At 38.3% G+C, this 27,106-nt stretch overlaps 4 protein-coding genes and 1 long non-coding RNA gene across 6 annotated transcripts in view; 2 read left to right on the forward strand and 3 right to left on the reverse strand.

The window, feature by feature from the left end:
* Window positions 1-2,556, reverse strand: part of LOC136236919 (glutaminyl-peptide cyclotransferase-like) — a 15,717-nt gene extending 13,161 nt beyond the window's left edge. For both annotated transcript variants that reach the window (XR_010692234.1, XM_066027147.1), the window contains exon 1: window positions 2,402-2,556. Coding sequence is in view for 1 of the 2 variants with exons in the window: in XM_066027147.1 (XP_065883219.1) it covers window positions 2,402-2,467 (66 nt within the window). In the remaining variant the exon portion in view is untranslated. The remainder of the gene's footprint in view (window positions 1-2,401) is intronic.
* Window positions 2,539-4,938, forward strand: LOC136236916 (tripartite motif-containing protein 2-like). The gene has a single exon (XM_066027143.1). The coding sequence runs from the start codon at window positions 2,582-2,584 to the stop codon at window positions 4,805-4,807; it is 2,226 nt and encodes a 741-aa protein (XP_065883215.1). The 5' UTR covers window positions 2,539-2,581; the 3' UTR covers window positions 4,808-4,938.
* Window positions 4,864-9,756, reverse strand: LOC136236917 (L-2-hydroxyglutarate dehydrogenase, mitochondrial-like). Its single transcript, XM_066027145.1, has 10 exons — window positions 9,598-9,756; window positions 9,303-9,451; window positions 7,879-8,030; window positions 7,693-7,824; window positions 7,144-7,257; window positions 6,797-6,830; window positions 6,554-6,747; window positions 5,722-5,879; window positions 5,186-5,317; window positions 4,864-5,137 (listed from the first exon to the last, which is right to left on the reverse strand). Exons 1-10 carry the CDS (start codon window positions 9,624-9,626, stop codon window positions 4,936-4,938), a joined length of 1,296 nt encoding a protein of 431 aa, XP_065883217.1. The 5' UTR covers window positions 9,627-9,756; the 3' UTR covers window positions 4,864-4,935.
* On the forward strand, window positions 9,642-26,563 carry LOC136236915 (2-oxoadipate dehydrogenase complex component E1-like). The gene is made up of 29 exons (XM_066027142.1): window positions 9,642-9,721; window positions 9,766-9,896; window positions 9,951-10,068; window positions 11,595-11,769; window positions 11,824-11,931; window positions 12,498-12,609; window positions 12,912-13,009; window positions 16,493-16,556; window positions 16,620-16,693; window positions 16,815-16,907; window positions 16,963-17,007; window positions 17,505-17,620; window positions 17,668-17,743; window positions 21,856-21,944; window positions 22,720-22,822; window positions 22,867-22,962; window positions 23,367-23,436; window positions 23,726-23,787; window positions 23,838-23,958; window positions 24,656-24,795; window positions 24,846-25,002; window positions 25,056-25,156; window positions 25,210-25,311; window positions 25,359-25,421; window positions 25,472-25,554; window positions 25,606-25,705; window positions 25,756-25,819; window positions 26,271-26,356; window positions 26,412-26,563. Exons 2-29 carry the CDS (start codon window positions 9,770-9,772, stop codon window positions 26,511-26,513), a joined length of 2,745 nt encoding a protein of 914 aa, XP_065883214.1. The 5' UTR covers window positions 9,642-9,721; window positions 9,766-9,769; the 3' UTR covers window positions 26,514-26,563.
* On the reverse strand, window positions 12,792-18,301 carry LOC136236920 (uncharacterized). Its single transcript, XR_010692235.1, has 3 exons — window positions 18,218-18,301; window positions 17,538-17,711; window positions 12,792-13,000 (listed from the first exon to the last, which is right to left on the reverse strand). It is a non-coding gene; the product is annotated as an uncharacterized lncRNA (long non-coding RNA).
* Window positions 26,564-27,106: the final 543 nt, after the last annotated feature.

Below are 27,106 nucleotides of genomic sequence, written 5' to 3' on the forward strand. Positions count from 1 at the left end.
AAATTGCCTGAGGGCGGGTTACTAAAAGAACATGTGTAGGTGACTAAATGAGCATGTCAGGTGACTAAGTGATTTAGTAACCCTCTAAATGAGCTATATCATAGTCTAAAAAATAGTAATTATTCCATAGCAACCAACCCACAAGACTAGAGAGACTGCATGCTTGTGTATGTTATGGTTGACTGGCAACTAACTTCAGCAAAAGAGTAATGACCTTACTGCATGGAGACACTAAAATTATCCTCGTTATCAATAAAATGACTCCACATTTCAGCTGTGTACAACACAAAATATTACTACTTTGTGCAGGAAGAACTTTCACTACATGTACAGCAGCAGACATTACTGTGTGAGCAATCATGTGTAGGCAAAAGCAAAGAACATTAAACAAGGAAAATTTGTTATGACAGTGACTGTAGATGTAAAATAGCGTAAACATTTTAAACTACACATTGGAAAACACTATAAATTACTTTTTGTACAAAGTAACAAGATACATGTCCTAATTATCAGTATGCAACATGTACGCTATTATATATGCACAGTAAGGACAGGTAGTATACGACCTTATTTGGTGTGTGCACACCGTGCAAGTTATTTAGTAGCCAAAGTAAATACAAGTAGGATGAAGTCACAGTAAAATCTGCATAATTATTATGGACACCTTTGGACACCACCCAAGGATGTTCTGATTGGTGTCTCCTACGTCTAGAATGCCAAACAAACGTATCCTAGGTCAAGATATTTTAGCACACATTCTAAATAGGCTCCTTTTAGAGACGTCAACAATAGACTTATTGGGACTGTAAACATTGTCCTTAAATATGGAGGGGTACCTATTGTGTCCTTAATTCACAAAGCCTTTTAAGCAGAGCCCAACTGTATTCTTGGTACTCCTCAAGGTACCAAATACAGTGTGTCAGCATTGGTCACTCCCCTGCAGCTGAGTGCTGAAAAGAGAGATCATTTTACCCGTAAAAGTGCATTCATGGCACCATCAAAGATTGTGTAGAAATCGTAGATGCTAAAAAATAGTGTAGTCCCTAGCTGCCCACCTTGATTGTGTGAATCTTATCCAGTGACATTAGCCCGATCTCTCTGCCCCAGGAATATTTATTTAACATGCACATGAGTGTATGAAACATGTACAAGCTGCAGTGACACTGCTCTAATCAGGTCACTGCTCTAATCAGGTCACTGCTCTAATCAGGTCACTGCCAATGTTAAATTCCCAAATGTATTATTTGAGTACAAAGTGACCTTAATGAGGTCAACAATTTTGAGGGAGAATCATCATCGAATAATAATAAATTAAAAAACCCAGCAACTTGTATTAAGCATGCACAAACCAGTACAATATGTTCTCTGTGCTGGAAACCATTCCCTATATGGTAGGACCAGCAAATAGTTTGAGTATAATTGCATTTTAAAAGCGTATGTATCTCAGCACAGGTACAACACAAAAAAATAACTTGGTAAATAACGCTACACTTCAGTCCCGGAGACAGTTGGCCACACCCCTATAATGTGTGGCTAAGCATTATGCTATGTGTTAAGGTTTGTTAGTAAAGTAATGCTGCCAATTGATGATTGTATTGAGAAGATTGTAATGGCACTGGGATGTACTGGCAATCTGTCCTTTCAAATATTAAGAGGTGTCATTGTTGAATTAGTCCAACCCTGAGATCACGAAATGAACGATGATACATACCTCCTCTGCTTCAGCCCACGTCTGTTAGCAATTGCTTTATGCACTTTTGCAATGGAAACCTGCCTAAATGACCACCTGCACAAGAATACCACATCTCTACATACCAGCCAACTAAACTATTTTATATAGCTTCATAAATGAGTAACATTTTAAATAACCTGTAAATGATTTACTTGGGATTTCACATTAGAACAAGGAAACACTGAAAGGTTCCACCCCTCAAGAAATGCACCATTTAAGGAAATAAATACTCAGATTTCTACACAAAGAAATGTGGTAAAGTGATACTGGAGAGCCCTTGAAGTGAATGACCAGTCAAAGCCTTCTATGGCATTGTCTATAGTATTGTACATCCTATAAACTTAGTGTAGATTTTATGCATGCCTAAACTTCCAAAGTTTGAAAAATGAATATAGATTTCTGTGCCCTGCTTCCAAAAAGTACATTATACCATAGATACTAGAATACATAATTACACCAGTACTCAAGGCAAACTTTGGCGCGCCACTGCAAAAAGCTGACATTAATTAAAATCACGTGATTCGATTATTTAAATTTAGCGCTTGTTTCACATTCAGGGCACTGCCTTGCTGTCCTTAGTATCAGAAAACATGCGTATACTTCAACATACTATACAACACACCTCGCAACACACTGAGAATTTTTTTCACAAAAGATTTTAATACTCACTTTACTATTGGTGGACTCCACGAGGCATACAACGGTCACTATTATGCACACCACCAGTAGACGCATCTCGTACGCTCTTTAGATTTTCGCTGTTTCTTTCCTCTTTGAAACAAAACTGAACGCCACAATCGAAATCTCAACCAGGACACTCAATATCGATTGTGGGATTGTATTCAAGCAATGGCAGACTGTGATAGTGACATGACTGCTGCACAGCCAGCCAAAAGCACAGCTGTCGGGATAGTGAGAAATGTGACTGACCAGTTAACGTGTCCAGTGTGTTACCAGCTCTACAAAAATCCCAGGTATCTGTCCTGCTACCATTCTTATTGTGAAGAGTGCTTGGTGAAAATACAAACTGAAACTACAATTACCTGTCCAGAGTGTAGGAAAGTTACCAAACTACATGAAAGAGGAATTAAAGAGCTGCAAAATAACTTCTTCATAGCACGCTTAGTAGATGAGCTAGCATTTAACAAGAAAGTTAAGGAAAATTCACCACATTGTGACCAGTGTGTCAGGGACAAACCTGTTGAAGTATTTTGCTTTGACTGTGTTTTATTTTTGTGTGGGTATTGCCATGGACACCACCAGTATGACAAACTTTGTTACAATCATAACATCATTCCACTATCGGAAATTCCAGATGATATTGTACTACAACCAAAGCCTTCAACTTTACAGTGCCGAGAACATGAAAATGAACTGAAGTATTATTGTGAGACATGTAAGGAGCTTGTATGTCTTTACTGCACCACAAAGAAACATTCTACTCACAAGCATGATACTATAAATAAATTGATTAGCAAACACAGAGAGAGGCTGAATAAAGTATTTGATCCAGTGGATGGGATGATTGGTGATTTGGTCAAAGAGCGGCAAAGAATTAATACCATGTTAGAAGAAAGCGAAGCACAAAATCAGAAAACAATTACATTGATAGATGACTATTATGAGAACATGTACAAGAAACTACAACTACAAAGAGATTTGCTAAAGAAAAAGCTTAATGATGCATTACAACAATCCACAAAAATATTCCAGACATGTTTGGAACAAATAAACTGTATCCAGGCACAGTTTGAGAGCATCTTAGAATTGAATAATTCTCTAAGTGATGCCAGTAGCCAAGAAGTGTTGTTGGTTGAGAATGAAATGATCACTCGTATGAATGAGTTAAGTGAGCAATACAATGTCTGGAGGAGCAAACCAGTTGATCCAAGTGATGTGAGGTTTGTTCCTAATGAAGACATCTCATTTCCACAATTTGGGCAAGTCTTTGCTGTTTCCAATTGCTCCCCTTATAACTCTGAAATCACAAACTTCCCAAGATATGCTTTAGTTGGAGGGCACATTGGCTTTATCGTGGTTGTCAAAGATTGCCATGGTTATCTGTGCTACTCAGAAGGAAGCGACCAAATTGTTGTAGGGGTAAAGTCCACCCGAGGAGAGAAAATCTCCGTACCGCAGCTAACTGATAATCATGATGGTACATATACTGGTGCCTTTGTAGTGCAACAGGTTGGCAAAGTAACAGCATCAGTGACCATAAAAGGACATCATGTTAAGGGGAGTCCCCATGAGATTACAGTTGGTAAAGACTACACAACATTCAGTCAAGTTAACAAGGTTGTAAAACTAGGCCACCCTTGGGGTATTGCTTTTGGCAAACAGGGTACTTGGGCTTTCACAGATTGCACTAACTCGTGTGTCTATGTATTTAGTTCTGATCACTTGATGAGGACGTTTAGCGGCAGTGGTGAGACAAAGTTGTACAATCCTTGTGGGATAGTTTTTGACAATGACAATCACTTGTATGTGGCAGATTGCTGTAACCACACAGTGAAGAAGTTTGACATTTATGGTAACTGTTTGCTCCACTTTAGCAGCGACATGCAACACTTTGACAACCCCCTTGGCATTGCCATACATGATGATAAAGTGTACGTTACTTCCAATGGTTGTTTGATGGTATTTGACACAGATGGACAATTCTGTCACACCATTGGCTCAGGAATATTAAGTACCACACCATACGATGTTGTGGTAAGTTGTAACAATTGCCTACTTGTTGCAGACTGTGGGCATAACTGTGTGTTCACTTTCACACTTGATGGCAAATACATCAGAAAGTTTGGTGCACAAGAAAGTGAAGGTACCAGCAATGGACAGCTGAAGGGCCCCCATGGAATAACAGTGGACAATAATAGCTTTGTGTTAGTGGTTGACTATAACCACTGTGTATCGATTTTTGACCAAGACGGCAGCTACAGAGGCAGCTTTGGTTCATATGGATCAGGTGACGGCCAACTCAAATACCCACATGGAATAGCTGTCAGTCCTGATGGTAGTGTGTTTGTTAGTGACTATAGCAACAAGAGAATCCTAATATTTTCAAGCAAATGAAAACAGCACAGTTTACTTGTACAGTACAGTACATAGGCACTTAAAATTTTGTACAATTATTCTCAATGGAGAGTTGTATTATATTAACTTTGAAAACACACACATAAAAACATATTAATAGAATATTTTTAGTTTGTCCAGTTAAATCTTTTTTGTGCCTCATCAATTACCATTTCTGCTATAGCTAGTGATGAAGTAGCCCCAGGTGAAGGTGCATTGCGAACATGAAGCATTCTCTTCCCCAACACACTGTCACCTCCATCGAATATAAAGTCATCTATTAGAGATCCATCCTGTCCCATTGCTTGAGCCCTTACTCCAGCTGGGCCCCTAGCAACACCACTGGTAACCATTAGTAACAAACAACAAAATAGCTACCTAGTAACGTCCTCTACTCTGAGTTCTGGCACATAACGTTGTAGTTGCCGTACCTGTTCAGTTAGTGATAAACTCCTCACTATTTCACCCACACCAAACTGCCAGTACTTCATCATTAGCTGATACAATCCCCTGTAAACATTGTGAAACAAATTCAAACAATACAATGGAATGTAGAAGGGTTTACAACATTAGCTATGCATTATGTACAACAGGAAAAAAAGTTTATAATGCAATAAGCCCTTCTTTAAAAGGCACCTAGAGTCCCATTATCAGTATTTAGTATTCTATCCCTGAATATAAGGACAAGTAATTGCCTTAAGAGGAGCTAAGAATTTAGTGTGTGCATGTAACTGAGACTAAAGACAGCAAATGAAGTTCCCTCTTATTTCAGGGCTGGGCTACAGCTAAAAGTTCACCAAAATTTCTGACCACAATGTAGTGTACTAAACACTCATTCATGCTGTATGTATGTTCGTACATATGTACATATGCAATTGACAATGTATTTGTTTCAATGCAAAAGTGGTATTTACCTGTGTTGAGCTATTTCAAAAATGTCCTTCTGGTTAATTGTACTCCAATTATAGCCTTCCCTAGAGAAGGCCAACACTGCGTTGGGTCCCAGCCAAATACTCCCGTCCATACGAGGAGTAAAATGGACACCCAGGAATGGAAACTTGGGATCTGGTACCTGCAGAAGAATACATTATGTAGATCAAGCATAAATCTGTTTGTCCCATGGTTTACAGCATAGCTGTGTAAATAAATATCAATGCATAGTTATGGACATGGGTACTGCCATTCATTGACTACATGGTATTGTAAATAGAGCTGCAACGTAATCAATATTATTATTTAGTAGTTCAGTTGCTTGAATGGGTTTAATTAGTGAATACCCCAATGGCTTGAATAAAGCTACACACTATTGTATTGACTATTGCACAGTTCCCTTTTCATATCAACATGTCTTTTTCTAATTGATGACAAAATTTTAAATACAAAATTAATAAACAAACATTTCTAGTTTAATAAATACAGTGCAACCTGTCACCCCTCTGGTTAGTTCTGAGCTAGGCATAAACAAACAAGAAGGTGGCTGTAAAGGAGCATTTGTAAGAATGAACTATAGGGAGGATTTTCAGGCAATTTTAATAGTGGACTGTAAAAAAGAAAACCAAGAAGTGTTGGCTGTATGTATATACTGTGTTTATCTTCAGTCCATTCTTGAAACTTGAAAATGTCATGTTATTTCTATCATTCTTGAAACAGGTCACCTCATATTCAAATCTTCCAATGAAATTACTTTAAAATTTCATATATAGTAAAAACAGGGTCCTCACATAAGACAGTACTTAGCATACTTACAGGGTAAACGTTGCCATTAACAAGGTATGACTTCTCTGGCTTCAGTATCAGGTATTCTCCACGGAATGGTACAATGCGAGGGTCACTCTTACAACCCGACATGACCGCCACTCGGTCAGACTGGAGTCCCGCACATGAAATCACATGATCTGCCAACAGTGATGGCTTGTTGTGGCCACGGATGGCAATCTTCCCTAAAACCATGGAGGTCATGTGATGTTAAAAATCACACGATATACTAACCTTCACCACCTCCTTCAATATCAAAACCTGTAACCTGTAATGAAATTGGTGGCATTTAATCAAGCAATGTGGCATTGAAGAAACTTTTCACATTCATGATGAAAATTACTTCTAGATGATCCAAAAGGAGCAAATTCTACATGACAGTTGCCACTTTTTATATTGAATAGCCCATTACACACAGTACATAAAAGACACTTATAGTATACATACGTATCAAAAAGCCATATCTTCTTAGAAAAAAGTGCAGCAAAAAAAGTACGTACTCCGAATCAGCTTTATCATAACAATTCAATAAATTTAACATGCAACATACTTGTTGTGAGTAATGTCTGCAGTAGACTAACCTCAAAGCTAGTCTGAATGTCTCCTCCAGCATTCTGAATATCTTCAGCATAAAAGTGTGCAACCTGTGTCCAGTTTACAATACCAGTGTTTGGAGAATGTAGCGCTCTGTACCCCTATGAGGAGAAGAGTTAGCAGTGACAGTTAACCTAGCTTTAGCCACTAATTCCAGTCTAGTTTAGTTGGGAAAATTACTGTACATTTTCAACCAATAGGAAACCTGAAGCCAATAATACAATACAGTCGTTTTTATGCACACAATGCAAGGCCTAAATCTGCACTATGACAAAATCATTAACACTGTTCACTCGAAAGCATAAGAATTAGTCTTCAAGCAGTACAAAACCCACTACAATGGAACCTCAGTTATCTAAACTTTCAGCAAACTGAACTCAGAAAACAATTGTTCTTCAGTGAAAAATTTTAATTGTTTGCAAAAGTGCTAAACAAACTGCTTTAATAGGAATGTCCCAAACTTATAAATGGCTAACCAGTATTTGGTTCACATTTCCAGCACTAAATAATGATTATTGAATAAGTGACACACTAACTCGACAGTGAGGCTCTATCCTCTTCATCTCCTCAGAATCCATGAGAGTCAAATCTTTCACACCATTTGCTACACCTCTCTCATACAGCTTGAGTAGTCGTGGCACCTCAGCTTGTGTTACTGCCACTATTAACTAGATCACACGACCTGCATCATGTGATGCTGCGTGCCACATCCCACTCCTCACTTTGCCACACTTGCGGTGAGGTATGTTCCGTCTTGTGCAGTAGTCATATGTCATTGCAGCACCCTTGACACAGAGCTGTGCCTTCAAGGAGCCAGGAACGTAGTATATCCCAGAATGGATGACCCCACTGTTGTGACCAGTCTGATGTTTAGCTGGAATGGTTAAGGAATTTCTATAAACGGACATAGATTATGTGCATCCCTCAAAAAGGACACCCTGAAATGTGCTATCCTGTAGGACACTATCCATGGTCTCATTTGTATTATCTAATGTAGACACATTTAGACCCCTTAAATTGGGCTTTAAAATAAGGACACCTCACTATTAATGCATACTCTCAAGGTCTCCAGAATAGAGGGGTCCCACTTTGTCTTCTACCTATGGTTCAAATAACACATTGAGACTGCTTTAGTCAGGTCACTGTATAAAAAGGTCACCTGTTTAAACCAGTCAACTTGAGAATATATGCAATTTGAAAATATGCAAGTATGTTATCATTCAATAAGTGACCTTCTTAACACAAGGTCAAAATATATCTGGCCAAGGTGACTGGACTACAAACAGGTTCACTACTGTAAATACAACAGCATAGTGAAGATACTTTATCAATCTAAATTGTGTATGTACATTTTAATTAAAAACCATGTAATAGTTTGAAATAATGCCTCCCCTCCTCCTCAAACTCTCACCTGCTACAGGTAAAATATAATTCCCAAAATCACCTACTCATGAAGAAACCATCCATTTTCAACCACCAGGAGGACATTCATGACCACCACTAGTAGGCTTCATGTAAACTGCTTATTCAAAAATTCCCTCCAAATGTGATGAATACATAACAGACACAGGTAATCAGAATTTCACATTTTTCACCTTTCCTTTTGGTACACTATTGAGCTTAGCAGGGGAAGTTAGTCACACACTGTAAACATCTTGTGGTACAAGTATCAAGACTAATGAATTAACTCCTGAGAATTTACTGTTCTTTTTGAGTCACACACATACTTACCTACTTGATCATTTTACATCTATGTCATATATGCTTCAGCTATCCCAGTACAAAACAATTAATACATGGCCTTTCTAGTTAGGAAGCAAACTCTACGTTAAAAGGTCAGCATTACCCTAACTAGCTGATGAAAGTAGACATCTCAGAACACTTTCATTATTTTATACGTGCACATGGAGATAACCACATCTCATTTGGTATATAACACCCTGGAACCAACTGAAGATGTCTTGGATAACAAGGTGTCCTATTTTCCAAAGTAGTTTATGTGCTTTGACAAACATCTGAGTGCCCTCATGTTTAATCAACAAGTTCCACTGCGTATGTCTCACATTGGAGATTATATATATATATACTGTAATTCTCATATATATAGGTAGACACACATAGGTCTATATACGGACACAGTACACACCAATCTCTGACTCCTTTTCCAACACAATTACTTTCAGTGATGGTCGTCTTGTTAGAAGTTCTCGAGCTGTTGCCAGACCAACAATACCCCCTCCCACCACTGCCACATCATATGAGCTACCGCTGCTGTATTGTCGCGTGATCCTGACACTGCATCACGTGATACACATAGCAGGAACAGGTAAAATAAATTGTAAAGTATTAAACACATAGCAGGAACAGGTAAATTGTAAAGTATTAAACACATTCAATATGGGGGCCTATATAGAGTTTAAAAACATACAATAATGTCTCACCACAAACGTTGGATGCACCGCATCGACATCAGTCCCACCCAAAAAGTAGAAATTCAATACCACAATCAAACTCTCAGTACGCCAATTCCAGGCCAAAGCCCAAGACAACTGGACAAAACCCCAGGTAATTCTAGCAGGAGTCCTAACACAGTTATCTACATATTATAGGAAAATGATGAGCTTGAGCAGCCTGGTTGCTAGACGATGGAAAACGCCCCCGTGGCTGAGGCTTTACCACAGCACAGGTTGTTTTGGGTATAGGCCAAACAAAGGCTTGATAAGTAATGCCACAGTACCTGGTACGTTTTGTGGAACTTGTTGTGTTGAGATTTATTTTTCTGTGGCCCCTGTAGTGAATGAAGAAATTCTAGCCAATAGAATTAGAGCACCAAACTTGTGGCAGCTGGTCTTAGCATACAGGGAACATGGTCACCGTATGGCTTCCCTGGATCCTTTAGCTATGCCCACTCAGTAAGCATTTGTGTGAGTTATTCCTAAGCTGCACACAATGGGATACCTATGGTCCCAGGGTGCCTGATACTGGTCCCACACTGTGTATATATTTATCACAGTATGTAGCTTAAAGCCTTCAAATGTTATATGCAAGAGGGATAAAAATTTTGCACACGAATTATTATGGAGCTATTGCTTCCACAAGGAAAGTAAAACTTAAATAAAACCAGGGTGGCTGGTTTAGCAGAGCTTTTCCCAACAAAATAAAGTAGAGTGGTAAAACTCAATTTTTTACCAACATCAAAGTCAAATTGTTAATTATGTACATTCTTTTTACCACATCAAAAGAATTTTGTGGTAAATCAGGTGATCTAATAAAGCTGTATGACCACATTATGGTGTTATCCACAAATATTGTGACATGATTTATAACTTAGTAACTTTATAATGGCCTAAAACACACGTGGTATTGATGGTCCAATACTACTGCAGTGTCGTCAATATGACACAACACGTGTATTGAATTTACCAGCAGTAGGAATAAGGTGACATAATCACAACAACAGTATATTCAACCTTATTTCCGATACCTGAAAATGTTTACTACATTCTCAATTGAAGAATATCCAGTTGTAACAGTGCATTTGACTGCTGTTCATTGAACACTGCACATCAGCTGTGGACACCAGCAAATACACGATTCAGACACATAACCATCTTTAGTACATAAACTGGCCTGGAAAATCAGTACACAGACACTTCTGTTGATCCCAAGGTGTCCCATGTTGTGCAAGTTTCACTAGTTCAGCAAAGCACCAATATTAATTTTTTTTTTACAGATTTTATTGCTATACAAGTTTTAACTGTTACCAATGTGATGTTAATGTATGATATAAACCCCTTGACATTAATGTATCTAGTGGATGTTACCTGGGGCTGGCCTACACGGGCTTCTTAATGTGTTCTGATTTCATTGAACAAGACTCCTTGCATGATGATTAAAGAATTCTATCCCAATTACACAAGAGATACATAACAGATATAGGTACTTACACTGTAGGTGTTATTACATGAAACACCATCACATTTACATAACATTAGAGTGTGTAGTCACTGTTACCTTGAATACCCCACCATGTGCAACATCATTACTGCACTAGGATGTATTTACAATAATGACTGTGTAATATCCTATTGATGTCATGTTGTATCATTACGGGGTATTGTTGATGGTGCACCTTAAATGGATCAGTAACAACAAAAGCACTGGTCCCTCTATTGTAGAATTTCCTTCATGCAGAGCACACTTAAGGATTTTCTGTAATTTATAAGGATGGGATATTCTTCTTAAGGGGAAAATTGTGTGTAGCCAAATGTGCTGAAACCATAATGTGTGTGTGTGTGTGTGTGTGTGTGTGTGTGTGTGTGTGTGTGTGTGTGTGTGTGTGTGTGTGTGTGTGTGTGTGTGTGTGTGTGTGTGTGTGTGTGTGTGTGTGTGTGTGTGTGTGTGTGTTGGTTTTTACTTCACCTTCTTATTCACCTAGTGATAGAAAAGTTATAGTAGATCCTGCCAAGTTTGGATTAGAGGCCAATGGTAGATACCGGACTGATGGGTTGGTGTACGGGCTAGGGAAAGATGAAGTTAGTTTGGAGGAAATCATTGGCTATTTGGAGAGGACATATTGCGGTGTGATAGCTCTTGAAGTGTCACAAGTTATGGTGGGTGAAGCTGCTAATATTGTGGGGTGTGTGGCTGATTATTTAATTTTGTAGGATGAGGTTGAGAGGGAGTGGCTCATCCAACATTATGAGTTGTCACTGCAACAAGATGTCCCACCAGAACGACAACTCCGTATTGCCAAGTCAATGCACAAAGCAGAGGTGTGCATTTTTAAAATGTGATTGTTGTTTTTTGTAATGTTATATTTTGGGCTGACACCTTGTACAGGCTTTGCCTTTTGTGTATGCCTTCCCTCGTGGTAAAATTGATAATAATAATGATAATCCAGGAATTTGTGTTCCTTGCAAATAATGTATCAGCTAGGTAAAGAGCTAAAATGAAACCATCAAATCTCATCTCATGGTACTGTGCATGATAAGAAAAACTATCGTATAGCCTAAATATTTCGATGGGCAAATTTTTCAAGGTTGAGCAATGTTACCTTTAATTTTTTTTTTTTTCAGATCTGCAAACGCTTAAAATGTAGACTATATGGAGGTGTAATATTTCATCTTCAACTGAACTGATCCCTTAATTCATGGATTTAATTTATCCTGATCATTTTTATTGGCTAGATCTAAAATTGATGTATATGCACTGTTTCATGATGTTTGATAACGTACCACTGGAAGCATTCTTTACTTTTGCACTAAAGTTCGGACCTTAGTTATTTAATTCCTTGATAGTTTCCACATTGTGCGTGTGTTATAATAGTGTTTATGTTCAGACATTTGACTTGTTCTTGGCGAAGAAGAAGCCCACTCTGAAGAGATACGGAGGGGAGGGGGCAGAGTCCATGATGGCATTCTTTGATGAACTGTACGGTAGTGCCACTAAAGGTAACTAACCATACTAATGTGTAGTTGAGCTGGTTTTTAGAAGTTTTGAAGTTTCCAGTGTGCCACAACTATTATTTGATTTTAGAGTTTTTTTACTGTATGGCTTGTCAATACAGTGATACTCTAATTAAAGGACACTCCCTATGCAGTTTTTGCATAATTAATTTAATGAACATTCATATCAGCATCCCCATACCTGAAAATTGAATGGATACAACCAAGCATATTTCTTTCACTAACACTCTAATAGAACATACACACCAAATGCCAGATCTGTTGTAAGTTATTGTTCCCTCATCCAGCTGGTATCACTGACGTGGTTATCGGAATGCCTCACAGAGGGAGGGTTAATTTGCTGACTGGAGCACTACAAGTACCATCCATTGCTCTGCTACACAAGGTAAGGGACTAGTATGGTTAAATAATTGGTTTGAGCATGTTTTGTAAAATTTCAAGGTTGAGTCATATATATACAGTGTATATCTATCACAAAATCTACTGAAGTCACATTCATCTGAGCTCTTTATGGCAGTAGTATCAAAGAGGTCAACACGTTCCCAATATTTTAATACCCTCTTAACTCACTTGATCTGGCTCACATCACAGCACCTTTTTGATAAATATTTAAAGGCCTTTACTAAAGTGAATATGAGCATCCTATATTTATTTACACAGTAGTCAGTCCCATAATGAGGCCAGTTCAGGGGGTTCGGATGAATCTCTCTCTGAATTTTATAAATGTTTTGGTAGACTGGCAGATGACAGCATGTTCATTGGCAGAAAAGGAAGGGGAATGAAAGCCGCTCTTAGGTGGCTGGAGCTAAGCCCCACCTCTAAGATCTGGGTGGGGCTAAAAAGCCTCTTTAAAAAATGATATGCTCAAACACACAAATACTCTAATAGAGCAATCAGATGTTAGTATGAAGTATTATAAGAGCAAAGTAAGTGTCACGTCAGTTGAGATTGAACATCTTCATTTCCTAAGACATTTATCTGAACACTGTGCTACCTACTGTTTATAGTCTCAGTTATCTTATCAACATAAATTCCTAATTATTTCCCACTGCATGAGATATTATACATGCTAACATACAACTGAAATTATTAATATATGACTCCTAGTACTGGGGTAGCTGAACTATACAGTCTTTGCTTGAGTTAGTTTAAACACAGTTTGATGATATAGATGGCAAATAATAAGCTGAAATGGCTGTGTTTCCATTATGCCTAGTAGTTGTCAATTAGTATATTCAAGAAATTGTTTTGTCTATCACTCCTAATGTAATCAAGTCCAAATACAAAGCTATTAGCAATCTCGTTCATTCTAAGACAAGACAGGACACTGCAGATTACATCTCGGCTTTGTCAAACTCTTACTCCGCCAATGCAAAGAAATTTTGGAACTTTGTCAGTCAGTGAAAAGTTGTCATCAGCCTCCTCCTCCTCCTCCTCCTCTCGATCATTCTGGTAAGTTCATTTCTGATGACCTTGAAAAAGCTATTGTTTTTAATGAATATTTCAACTCAGTTTTTACTACTGAAGACTGTACAAATCTACCATCTCCGCATGAATCTATTCATTTTTACCCTAAATTAATTAACACCATCAAGTTTACACCAGAGAATGTTTATGAGGAACGTGTCAATTTGCAATGTGGTAAAGCTTGTGGTCCTGATAGTATTCTAGCCCACCTGCTTAAAGTTGGTGCATTCATTTGCTCACCTTTGTCTAGAATTTTTCAACTCTCCCTTGACTCAGGCTCATTACCTAGAGACTGGATTACTGCTAATATAGTTCCAGTTCATAAAAAGGACAATAAACACATTCCTTCTAACTATTGTCCCATCAGCCTCACCTCTATTGTTGTTAAAGTGATGGAAAGAATTATTCACCGTCAACTTACCTCTGCTCTGGAGTCTAACAAAACTTATTAGTAAATCACAGCATAGCTTCCACAATAAACATTCCACTGTTACCCTCCTTGCCTCTACTATTGATGACTGGGCAAGATGTAACTCTGTTCACAACCTTTTACTTGACCTTGCTAAGGTTTTTGAGTCCATCCCACATCAGCAACTGTTACTTTGACTTGAGAGTCTAGGAATTCATAGCAGTCTGTTATCATGGTTTCATTCTTTCTTAACTAAACGATATCAGGGAGTTGTGGTTAATGGCAGCTTTTCTGAATGGCTGCCTGGCAATCTGGAGTGCCCCAAGGATCAGTTCTAGGCCTCCATTTTTTTTTTTTTTTGTATCTTGATGAGTTCCATAAAATTATCCAACACAGCAACATCAAACTCTTTGCTGACGATATTACACTTTACAAGGAAAATGTGTCTCCTAATGATCATAAACTTCTCCAAGATGACCTACCTAAGATTTATGAATGGTACAAGAAATGGCTATTAAAGCTGAATCCTCTCAAGTGTGACAGCTTTTGTATTTCATGCAAACATCATGTAGCTATTTCTGGGTGGCCAACAGATTCTGCTAAAGTCAGTAGTCAGGTACTTAGAATTTTCATTAACTGTCAGCTCAAATGGGGTGATCATGTGAAACATCTAGCAGCCAAGACATCCTGTTCACTGAACTACCTGCACCATACACTGTATTCATGTACTGCATCAACCAAAGCAACTGCGTACAAAGCTGTACGTAGGCAGACCAATTCTAGAGTATGTTTCTCCAGTTTGGTGCTTACATTCTGCAAAAGATGTCAACATCGTGCTGCACGTTGGGTGTACGGTAGTAGATGGAATACTGTTAGCCATAATTGATCTAAGTTTTCAGGTTCTTGTCTGCAAGAACTTAATTGGGTCACCACTCCATCTTTCTTTTCTATCAGTCTGACCTGTGATATCTTACAGAACAGAGTTGCCATCCCATTTTCTAGATATTTTCAATTTTCTACCACCATCAGTAGATCTCATCCAACGATGTTATGTATCCCATTAATCCTCGCTGTTTCTCTTTTTTGTCAACACTCCCTTCCTATGGATCACCATTCCCCTTCACATCTTCCAACTGTCAAATCCAATTGCATTCCGGACTGCACTTCGTCGTTTTCTTTTTGTGTAAACTCTGTATTTTAAACTGTTCTGTTTTGTCTGTTGTTGTAATTGTTAATGTGTTGTATATGTATATTTGTATGTTTGTGTGGGGAGCATTTTTGCAGGTAATGCCTTCTGTGTACCCATGTCTTTGACAAAATTATCTAATGATAGTGCCAGGTTTATGAAATTAGGAAGTGTCTATAGCTAACTATATAGCTACTAGACTTGGAGGAGTATACTGTATGCTCACGTATACCTCTTCCACTGACCTACACAAGCGTAGTTAACTGCTTGCAGGTGACTTACTGAAGTTGAGGTGCAACTTCACATTATGTGTCAGACTTCAAGTGATAACTTTGTATACGCGTACACTAGCACATTGGAGTCATTAGTGTTTACTTTCAATCTGAGGCCAGTTAGGAGAGATTAAATAAAATATAATATTAAAAGGCAGTCAGTGTCTGGGGACTGTGACCCCACAACCCTGCTGCAGTGATCGCCATACTGTATCTGAATGAACCCCCTTTGAGAATCCTGCTATAGTATAGTGTGATTTACAACATTACATTTTATGTGAACAAACTTTCCACTAGTGGTCCTTTGACTACTAGTATTGCCAGCATTTTTTGATTACTTGAATGTTTTTAACTAGACAGTTTCTGTCATAAAGTGTATGTTTTATTAGAGTAGTTTAACATGTGATCACAATGGCATAGTGAGCAGTACCTGATACTATTTTTAATAACAAGAGAAACTGCCAGTATTTACTTATTACCAACTGTTACACCTAGTAGAATTCCAGTGGTTCAGGTATGATTTAATATTTTCAGATAAATGGATGGAGTGAATTTGCTGCTGAGGAAAGTTGTGATGGAGATATTCTGACACATTTGAGTATGTAGTTTTTATATTTTAGTTTATTTGCTGTATTTCATACTGTATTTTTATTTACTTCAGCTAATTCAGTCGACATTGATGTTGAAGGAACATCCCTTCATGTTACCATGGTACCCAATCCGTCGCATCTTGAGGTAACCATTGGCTTTAAGGGAAGCACTCTTGTTGCCTTTTGGTGACACCCTGTCTTTTTTGAGAAATCAGATAAATTTAAAAAAAGCTGTTACTTAGCAACTGTACATTTCCTGTTGCTAGGGAGTCGTCCCAGTTATAATGGGCAAGACAAGATCCAAACAGTTATCCCATAATACTGGTAACTATGGTGATGATAGTGAGCAAGTAAACAAGGTTAGTTGAAGATAATACACTCATTTGTTCTAGTAATTTTTATCAATATCAACAGGTACTGTGTTTACAGATACATGGAGATGCAGCACTACCAGCACAGGTTAGCAATTGTACATGCAGAAAAATGGTAACTTAAGTTGCTAAAAGGGTTTATTAAACAGTAGTTGGGGGTATCAAATTTTCTTTATCAGTGCCAGCAGAGGTAGTCTGGCCATGCTGTTATTCGTTACTCTAATGGTGCATCCTAATAGGGCAGTCAAAAATAATTATTGTTGTGCACTATGCTCAATCAAAAATCCTGCGCTTTCACAAAATACAGAAGCCTCCTCCAGCCCTGTCTATGCTAAAGTATCCACTATCAATTTGAGATGTCATGTAGCCATGTGCTGTAGACTGGTCAAAGTCTATAGTGAGTGCCTGTGTGTCAGTAAACCATTGTCTATTACCAGTAGTTATCCAATACCTGCCGATCAAAGTGTCCTGATTTTCCAGTTCAATTAATACACTAAGGGATAGGGACCTTAATAATTATGTAGTGTTCTCAAGTGTCCACATTACCTAGTTCCATTTTAATGTACACATTGTATGTTCATGTAGGGAGTCATTATGGAGACTCTATCAATGGCTAACCTGCCTCACTTCTCAGTCGGTGGTAGTGTCCACTTGGTGGTTAATAACCAGTTGGGGTTTACCACACCTGTTGACCAGGCCAGGTTAGTGTGTGTGTTGTGTGTGTTGAGTGTTCCCTCGTCTGCCACAGGTCCTCACTGTATTGTAGTGATGCGGTGAAGATGATTGGTTGTCCTGTGATCCATGTGAATGGGGATTACCCTGAGGTGAGTGTGGTTATGTGCATGCACACTCACTTACACACAATTCACACAACACAAACATGCCTTCTTTTATTTACTGCCTGGCACTTGTCACACAATTTTCCACAAAGGAAGGGGGTGAAAGTAGCTAAAGTGTGATCATTTCAGTGCCAATACAGACTGGGTTATCGCAATGGTCATAGCACAGTTGTGTGGAAATGCATTTGAATTTCAGTAACACCATGTTGCAACAAAGCCACCCAGTCAAGTAACAAATCACACAAACGGGAGATTTAGTTGTAAGCACACATTGCAAGTTTATAATTATGGTTTTATACGGCATGTACCGTATTTTTTTGCCCAAAAATAAGGATAAAGCCCTTCGAATAGTGCTGCACTGCAGTGTTATTTGAGGGTGCACTACTAATTATTTTAAACCTGCCACTACTACAGCTATTCCACATTGTAGTTTATAAAACAATTGCAACACATTGCTACTTACTTACTTTCACTCAAGTCCTTGTAGCACAACCATGTCACGCTTCGTCACTGAGTTGTGCTATGTGGTCAATTTACTAACCAATATCCGGAATTTTGATTATATGACGGCTGTGCAAGTTTTACCAGGACCATGCCTTCCTTAATTGAAATGGAGATTAATACTAAAGGTATGAGAGCACTAGTAAAAAGTAATTACAAAAGTATAGTGCGGTACTATTCAAGGGTGTGGTACAATTAAAAAATTTTCAGAAACAAGGATAAAGACTTTCGAATAGTTCCGCTGCAGTACTATTCGAGGGTGCGGCACAAATCAAGTAAATACGGTATTTTTCTTTTCTATTTTTTTCTAATACATAACAACAGCAAGGTGACAGTCAGTGTTCACCCCACTGTCCTTCAAGAAGTCGACCTTATCACACTGCAGATAATGAGGAGTGTGTGAAGGAGTGTATCCTCTGGAAAAGACAACCAGCGATCACAGTATGATTCATGGAGTAAATGTATTAGAGAAACATTTGGGTGTTTCACCCCACAATAAATCTTTCATTTGAATTTTGGTTGAAGCTTGGAAATTTGGTGGGTCTGTTACTTTCATCTCCCAGCAATGATCTGTATTGTAGTAAACAGCAGTGCAGCAACCCATACTGTAATAATGCAGAATGTGATAAATTAATAAAACCAATGTTTACCAGCAGTGACAAACTATTGGATTAGAACATACAGGTAAATGATTTCAACGTTATAATGAGGCATATGCTACAATTTGTGGTTTCCAGAGTAAGCCATGTAGTTCATGTTGACTAAACCAAAGAGAGGTGCTGATATAGCCCAGATGCTGAAAAAATGCCACAGCATTTATCAAACCAGACTGAGCAGAATGTGATTAAGTTTTGAATCCCTACATGGTAGTGATGCAAGGTATTGACCAGTGGGCCAAACAGTCGTTTATGTTGCTAACTGCTTGCTCCTGGAACAAGCCATCTTGCTTCCAGGGTGTACTATTCACCAGAAATTTCACTGCAACTTAAGTGAAGTGAGATGTTTTTTGAATGACGAAAGTAGCGAGACAGTACAACCATCACAGATTCAACTTGTCAGTGTAGTGACGAGACCATGTGTATAGTTGTTGAGGACTTGCTTGAGAGGTTTGTTGCCATAGAACAGGATGGATGGGTGATGGAGATGACTATTGTAGTATGGAGTAACCTTAGAGAAGTTGATCACGATTGACACATATTGAAGAATTTTAAGTTGTACTATAATGCTGGCTTTAGAGGACTAGCAAAGAGCTGTGGATTTCGGAGTGCCACATTACAGTCACTAAAATCTTAAAAAGAACCCGCCTGTTTCTTCTGCAAGTGTGGGAAGCCGAGTAATGCACATACATACACCACTCATTCTAATCCAGCCACCTTACTGATAATGTGAGAAGTATTTTAGTGGCTGTACTCAATGAGTCTTGATCACCACATCCTTTTACTGTGTGGACTTTTGCAGGATACGAATGCACTTACTGGCTTTATGGATTTCGTTAATCAGATGGCAGACAGAGTTTCTGTGTGGAATCTATAAACTTTTTTATTTAGCAACTGCTAGTATTATTTAACCTTATTCCTTGCTGTTCGGGGAAGCAACTGGAAGCTTCGATTGTCAACTTTGAATTAAAACAAATGGCTCCTGCATTTGACCAGAACATTTATGAGAGGATTATTCCAAGTCACTTGGCTGCAGTATTCAGCCAGTGTTTGGAAGCAGGAGGCTTGACCATTACAGGGGTAAAGGTAGGATGAAGCACACAAATGTGCATTAATAAGGACTTGAAAACTGCTGTAGTGCACCCAACACAGAAAACTCCCTTCTCTGTTTTAAACTGTTACATTAAAGCCTTCAAGGACCTAATTCAAAGTGTTGCTTCCTAAGAGATCTGAAATCATTGTATGCAATACAAGTACAGTTGACGCACCTTCAATTTAATGCGCTGCATGAAGAAAACGTTCAGAAAATGTACTCTGAAATTGACACTAACAAGCTTCTTAGAAACAGGGGACCTTTGAACGTATTTAGTGGTCAAGTATCCAGCTCCGAGCAAACTGTAGACATGTTATCTTTTTGAGAAATGGGATTGTGGGTGTTTAGGCAGTACACAAGTACTAGAATAACAAGACAAAGTCAAATGCTGTTAATGATGTCTAGTATAGTACAACTAGAAGGAGACCAGCATCACAAGATCAAGAAGATGAGCAGCTTATAAAGTACTTATGGTGTGGTTTACAATTGGTGTGCTGAGATCAAAGGAAGCTGTGATTTAGAAAGAACGCTATGCTGTACTACCACAAGTGTTGGCAGATTAAAACGGGTGTCAGCACAAATCTGACAAACACAACTGGGGAAGAAAAATTACAACACTATGAAGAGTTAAGCATAATAGTGAGTTTCCTATTGTAGGTGCCACAAGCTGTAATCATTGATGCAATGTTTATGATAAACACCGGGGCACTTAGGAGGACAACCACCACTCCTGAATGTGGTAAGCTTTTGTTCTACCAGTACATGTTGGAGTACTTCAGACTAAGGATATCAGAAGTACACCTAGTGTTCGATAACCCCTTAACCCAGGTATTTAACCCGAAACAATTGCTGCCAGTGAGCTACCAGAGAGAGCATCATCTTATACTTCCTGGAAGGATACAGTAGGATCTGGCACCATGCCACCCAGAAAGCTGAAATGAGAGTTGTCATATATTCACCTGACACTGACGTGTACCTAACAGAATTGAGAGTGTACTTGACAATAAGAATATTTAATGTCCACCATGCCACAGACAAAAAGCATCTAATACTATAAAGTCTTTCACACAGACCTACATTAAAATGGTTTGTATGTATGCAACATTTTATTTTGTTTAGCATGCACCACATGTTTTGGACCATGATTAGCTGAGTAAGCTGACACAACAAAGAACCAATATAGTTGACAAAATTTATTGTTCTTGTTCCAGGGTGCTTTCTCCCGCTGCATTTTTTCATGATAAAATAAGCATCCACCACATTCAGGAAGATCAAATAAGCGTCCACCACGTTTAGGAACAGGCTAGCACGAATGACTAAATAGATTGTATTCAAGACACATTTGTTACGAAGACACTCCAAAAACCAATGGTGTTACAACCATCATTTTATGCAAATGCGTGCTACTACATTGCAACCAAATTTGCGCAGAATTTTACGACACTGTTTTGACTGCACCAAACTGTAAGTGTAGCATTAGTAACTGGGGGATCAGCAAAACTATCACAGAGAGGCACCAAATTATGCACACACGCACACACTTATGCGCATAGACATTTGCAGCTAGAGCCCCTCCACCTGTATTTTAGAGAAGAGCAGTCATATACTCAGATAAAATGAACTTTAGTCAAAATTGTTACCAAATTCAATTTTAGAAACCTAATTTTTCAAAACTTTCTATAGAGACATGTCCCCAGACTCCCTTGAATAAGTTTGTCTGTTGAGTGTAATTCACACACTATGCAACCAGTTATTATCCTTCTTAGTTCCCTTGTTTAAACTTTTTTGTTGTTATGTACCTGCTTGTGCAGCACTAAAACTTACTGATCACATTTGTTTTACCTCAGGACGTTGTGAGGGCATGCAGTGTTGCTCTACAGTACAGAAACATGTTTGGCAAGGATGTTCTAGTTGATATGATGTGTTTTAGAAGGAGGTGAGTAGATAATAACCAACATATACACACAAATATCACAAAGCCTGTTATCATCGAAACCCACCTTTACTCTTGCTGCCAAAATTGTTGTTTTAGCTCAAGACACAATGTAGTGTGTTGTGTGGTCACACATACATTATTAGCAAGAAGAATGGTAACACAATTTTTGGACTTACGTAGCTCTGTGCTCACTATATACTACAAAATAAAACAAATTTTGCTGTGGAAATGTTGTCCACCTTCAATAGTCCACATATCAAATCAGCTCACAGATATGAGCCCTGAAAATTTGGCTTCCTTCTTCTTTTCACACACTTGGAAAAATTACCTAAGGCCACTCCAAATAAACTCTCAATTGTTTTGACGGTTCAATTTGTGTGATACAACGAAAGTAAAAAATATTCAAGAGCAAAAACCTTTTGCATAATTTATTTTCGTAGGTCGAGACAATCACGGAATATTTTTACTGTTATATATTTCCCGATCTACAGTATATACAGTGTACAAAGTAGTATGTTTTCAAAATACTCTAATATAACACACATCTTTTCAGCAGCAGTTGCAAACAGTTCATTTTCAAAGCCATTCTGTTTGTAAAGTTAGTGGCTGTTTAGCTAACTATTCAATAAATTCTTACCTTTATATTGCGACTGTGCAAAGCTCTTTTACCCTTTTAATCACTTTAATAAAACACATTCTTATACCTAATGTAATGCTAAATAAATGTCTTATAATATTGGTTCCAGTATGCCATTTGTGGACCTTGATTGTGTAGGGGTCACAATGAAGGAGATGATCCAACGTTCACACAACCAAGCATGTATCACAGCATTGATGCACATCCTGGACCAGCCTCTGTGTACACCCGTGATAAACTGGTCTGGATCATGTGACCTGATCATGTGATACACACTGTTATTAGGACCCCAAGGCAACAACAGAAGTGGAGGAGACAGTGGCGAGCTATAAACAAAAACTTGAAGAGGAGCTGAAAGCTGCTGATAGCTACAAGCCTCCTGTTAGTATAATGGAATGTTTTCTCTGGTACAAATTTTCACATAATCATGAACAGTTTTGCCTTGGATTGATTCATATTTATTATAGCATTCTGTATACAGTTGCACATTACAGAGGAGGCTGATCACATGTCATAGTCCTATGACATATTTGCATTTGTGATTGTGTGACAAAGCATCTGGAATCATTGCCAGTAGTTTAAAATCCTTTTGTCCTGCATAAGAAGTACAATGGATAACATTGCACTAGAATAGCTATACAATGTGAGCCCTGGGAGGATATCATGCTTTGCAAGGCATTTAATGTCATGTGACCAACACAGGTTGCAACAAGCATTCATGAAATTTGTGAAAAGTACACCCTGTTTTACAGTATGCTTTATTAGGGGCTGTACTTTTTTTTTAGATGAGGATGCTGCAGAAACAGTGGGAGGGGCTTAAACAAACTCCACCTACCATCACTAACTGGGATACAGGTGAAGATAGTTGTAGTAGAGCTTGGAAGAAGTATTTCTAAAAACAGTATGACAGTAAATTAAATCACTGACTTCATGAGTTTAATTTAGCATTACTTGTGCAAATAATTTTTCCTCTTGTCTTGTAAATATGAAGATGAAAAACATATTTCAATTTTTGAGGCACTCTACTCAGTGGCTGTTTTCAACTAGTCTGCCCTTAATTGTTGTCAGAATAGTTGAATTATCATTCTCCAACTGAGGTTCTAAAACTACTTGTTGTTCATAATATATGTTGCCATGGTGACAGGTTGTCCTGTTGATCTGATGAAGTTTGTGGCTGCCAAGTCAGTTGAGATTCCAGATGGAAAGGTAATATTATTGGGTAGTTTATAACTCTAATTACTTTACTCTTCCCCAAGACAATTCATCCTCGACTGATGAAAGCACATGTACAGGACCGAATTGACAGCATCACCAAGGGAACAAGTTTGAATTGGGCAACAGCAGAAGCTATGGCATTTGGTACTTTACTGTGTCAAGGTAAGGCAGTGTTGTTGTTTGCTTGTAGTACATAGCCTTGTACAGTATTTCAAGGACGTAACCAGAAAAAGTATTAGGCCTAATGAGTGCTCTATTAGAGTATCTTGAGCTTTACAGTACTAAGTTTTCTACATTCAAACTCGGTCTCAAATCAAACAATTTCACTAACCTTACCAAATGCTTATAATTTCTATTTAATAGTAGAAAAATTCTGCATGCCTTAACAATATTCCACATTTTTCATTTTGTGCTTTTATTTCTTTCCCTCTGTTAGGCATACAGTAGAACCACATCAAAATGAACATAAAGATAAGTATTCTTTAATAATCAGGACACTTGTATGTAGCCCCATTTATATTGCCATACACACATTTGGACCTGGACACATCACTGATAGAGATATCAGAATAGAGGGACACTGTATTTATCCATGGTCTCTAATACAAACAGGGGATAAATGCTGGAGTTGTTGTGTTATACTAGTTGTGTACTATACCGTGTTTCATTGTTGCAAGTGAAAATTTTGTTGATTGTATATGCACTATTTATCCTGTGGCTCAGCTCTCTGTGCTCTAGAAAATAATGATTGGGCTTGAGTAAATGCTGAGCTTGTTGAATGTCAGGTCTAAAATGATTTATAGGAAATAAATGCCTGGGCTTTTTCTACTGAAGGTATTATATATACCATTGTTGGCAGGATTTAATGTAAGAATGAGTGGTCAAGACATCGGAAGAGGCACATTCAGTCACCGTCATGTGATGCTGGTAGACCAAACTGATGGACAAGCATTTGTACCACTGAATAGTCTCACCTCTGACCAGACCTGCTTTGTGGAGGTGTGTCCAAGTAATCACATGATGTGATGTCAGGGCTCACATGATCCTAGGTAGTTAATAGTTTACTCAGTGAAGAAGGTACTGTTGGGTTTGAGTATGGCTTTAGTATCGATAACCCAAAAAACCTGGTCATCTGGGAAGCCCAGTTTGGTGATTTCTTCAATGGAGCTCAACTCATCATAGACACATTTGTGTCTACTGGAGAGGGTAAGAAGGGTGGGGCTCAGTCTCGATCATAACATTATCAGCCACACCCCCAGGTAAATGGCAGTTGCAATCTGGTCTAGTAATGATGCTACCACATGGAATGGATGGAATGGGACCAGAGCATTCTTCCTGCAGATTAGAACGTTTCCTGCAGGTGTGATATCTACAGTGCATCATTGTTGCTAGGGGGTGTGGTTTTGTTTGCAGTGTAGTGACAGTGGGCGTGGTGAGACAGATGGTGACAATGTTAACTGGCACATTGTCAACCCAACCACTCCAGCACAGTATTTCCATCTACTACGTAGACAGGTATGCAATATTCTTTGGAATCTGTTTCCATGTAACTCTATTACCAGATGATCCGAACCTTCAGAAAACCACTTATCGTAGCTTCTCCTAAAATTTTACTCAGACATCCAGTAAGTATTTATGTGTTTCAAATAATTGATGTCACTTTAAACCTTTATAGTCAGCAGTTTCTTCCTTCAATGACATGGCCCCAGGCACTTCATTCCAACATGTTCTCACTGACCCCACAGCTGATCCTAATAGGTAACAACTAAGTGACAATGATGTCATTATTACATCACAACTATGATATAGTATCAAACGAGTTGTGTTCTGCTCTGGTAAACATTACTACACTTTGGATGAACACAGGACCAAACACAACATCACCGATACTGCCTTGATCAGACTAGAGGTAGGGTAGCCATTTTGTTTGCCATACTAAGCAAGGACAACATTTTTTAGTGTTTGTGTCCATTTCCTTCTGGATACATCCATCAACAATTGACCAAGTTCAGTGGAGCTAAAGGTATGACTTTATCAAATAGTTGTACAGTAGGACCTCCATTATCTGAACACATGTGTGCCAGCTCAGTCATAAGAGTGTTCAGATAAGTGAATTTGTTCGGATAAACGAAGTCCATATATTATACAGAGTTCCGTTTAGCTACTCTAATGGAACATACACTTACTCAAACAGAGTGTTGACCTAATGACAAAATATTCTAATAAAATAGTCACTTGTACTGTTCGGATAATCAAGGGTTTTGAGATTCTGTAATTGAGGTCCTACTGTGTAGTTAGATACTAAACTTTTTCTTCACTACTTTTAAATGTCTTTCTACTCTTTTAAATAATGGCACAGTATATAAAGACTTTAGTCTCGGTTTTCTATGGTGAAAATGTGTCTACAGCTCTCAGCTCCAAACAGTCCATTGTAGAAAGGCATGCAAATATAGAATTGTGCTCTATTTCATTAGAATACATTTGGGCACAAGAGGAGGCACAGAACATGGGAGCATGGTCATTTGTTGAGCCGAGATTGAGGAAACAACTTGGCATAGAGGTACACCCTAACTAACCACCATCACACAGCACACACACATTCACTACCTCACCAGGTGACATACAGAGGCAGGAAGGCAGCTGGTCCACCAGCAACTGGTATAAAGATGATCCATGATGAACAGGCGACACAAATAGTAACTGATGTATTTCAATAATTCTTTGTATTTGTATTTCATCAAAATTAATTTGTCAAACTTCTATATTACATACATTTGTACCACCGTGAGTCTGTTACAAAGCAACTGGTATTTGATCAAATTAATATAATTATTTTGGCTAAATATTTGATTGAATCCTTTTTGCAGACTAGAATGTAGCTATATTGCTGGAACATGAGATTCTATAATAGTTGTAGATCATCAACCTACAATGAATCAGCTGTTTTCTTAGATATTGTATAGTGCACAAATTAATTAGAATTCAGGTATGCAATGTAGGGCTGGGGGATATTATAAACATATCAGAATAGTATCACTATCGGCAGTGGCGGATCCAGGGGGACACGTGTCCCCCTCCTTCATCCCTTTCAAAAAGGGTTGCATACAAGATCGAGATACTCTAATAGAGCATTCACAGTGTTCATGAGGCAGTGTACGTAGCTTAACTATGAAGCTATGAATAAGGATTTTTATATACTTTGAAGTAAATACATTTTAGGTAAAGGGCAGTTTTTCTTTGCTCTTCAACTTTTCAGCAAAGTGCACCCCCCTTTCCAAACTCTGGATCCGCCCCTGATCGGTATCGCCTA

Source organism: Dysidea avara, chromosome 10, assembly GCF_963678975.1.
Source record: "Dysidea avara chromosome 10, odDysAvar1.4, whole genome shotgun sequence".
NCBI classification, from domain to species: Eukaryota; Metazoa; Porifera; class Demospongiae; order Dictyoceratida; family Dysideidae; genus Dysidea; species Dysidea avara.

Bases quoted from the DNA above. Each gene is read 5' to 3' on its own strand.
- LOC136236916 (XM_066027143.1), top strand. From the start codon at position 2,582: ATGGCAGACTGTGATAGTGACATGACTGCTGCACAGCCAGCCAAAAGC.
- LOC136236915 (XM_066027142.1), top strand. From the start codon at position 9,770: ATGATGAGCTTGAGCAGCCTGGTTGCTAGACGATGGAAAACGCCCCCG. The intron at 17,621-17,667 runs GTTAGTGTGTGT...CGTCTGCCACAG, and splicing joins ACACCTGTTGACCAGGCCAG to GTCCTCACTGTATTGTAGTG. The intron at 23,437-23,725 runs GTGAAGATAGTT...CCATGGTGACAG, and splicing joins CATCACTAACTGGGATACAG to GTTGTCCTGTTGATCTGATG.
- LOC136236917 (XM_066027145.1), bottom strand. From the start codon at position 9,626: ATGTCGATGCGGTGCATCCAACGTTTGTG. The intron at 6,831-7,143 runs GTTAGTCTACTG...ATTTCATTACAG, and splicing joins ACATTCAGACTAGCTTTGAG to GTTACAGGTTTTGATATTGA. The intron at 5,318-5,721 runs GTAAATACCACT...CAATGTTTACAG, and splicing joins TTTGAAATAGCTCAACACAG to GGGATTGTATCAGCTAATGA.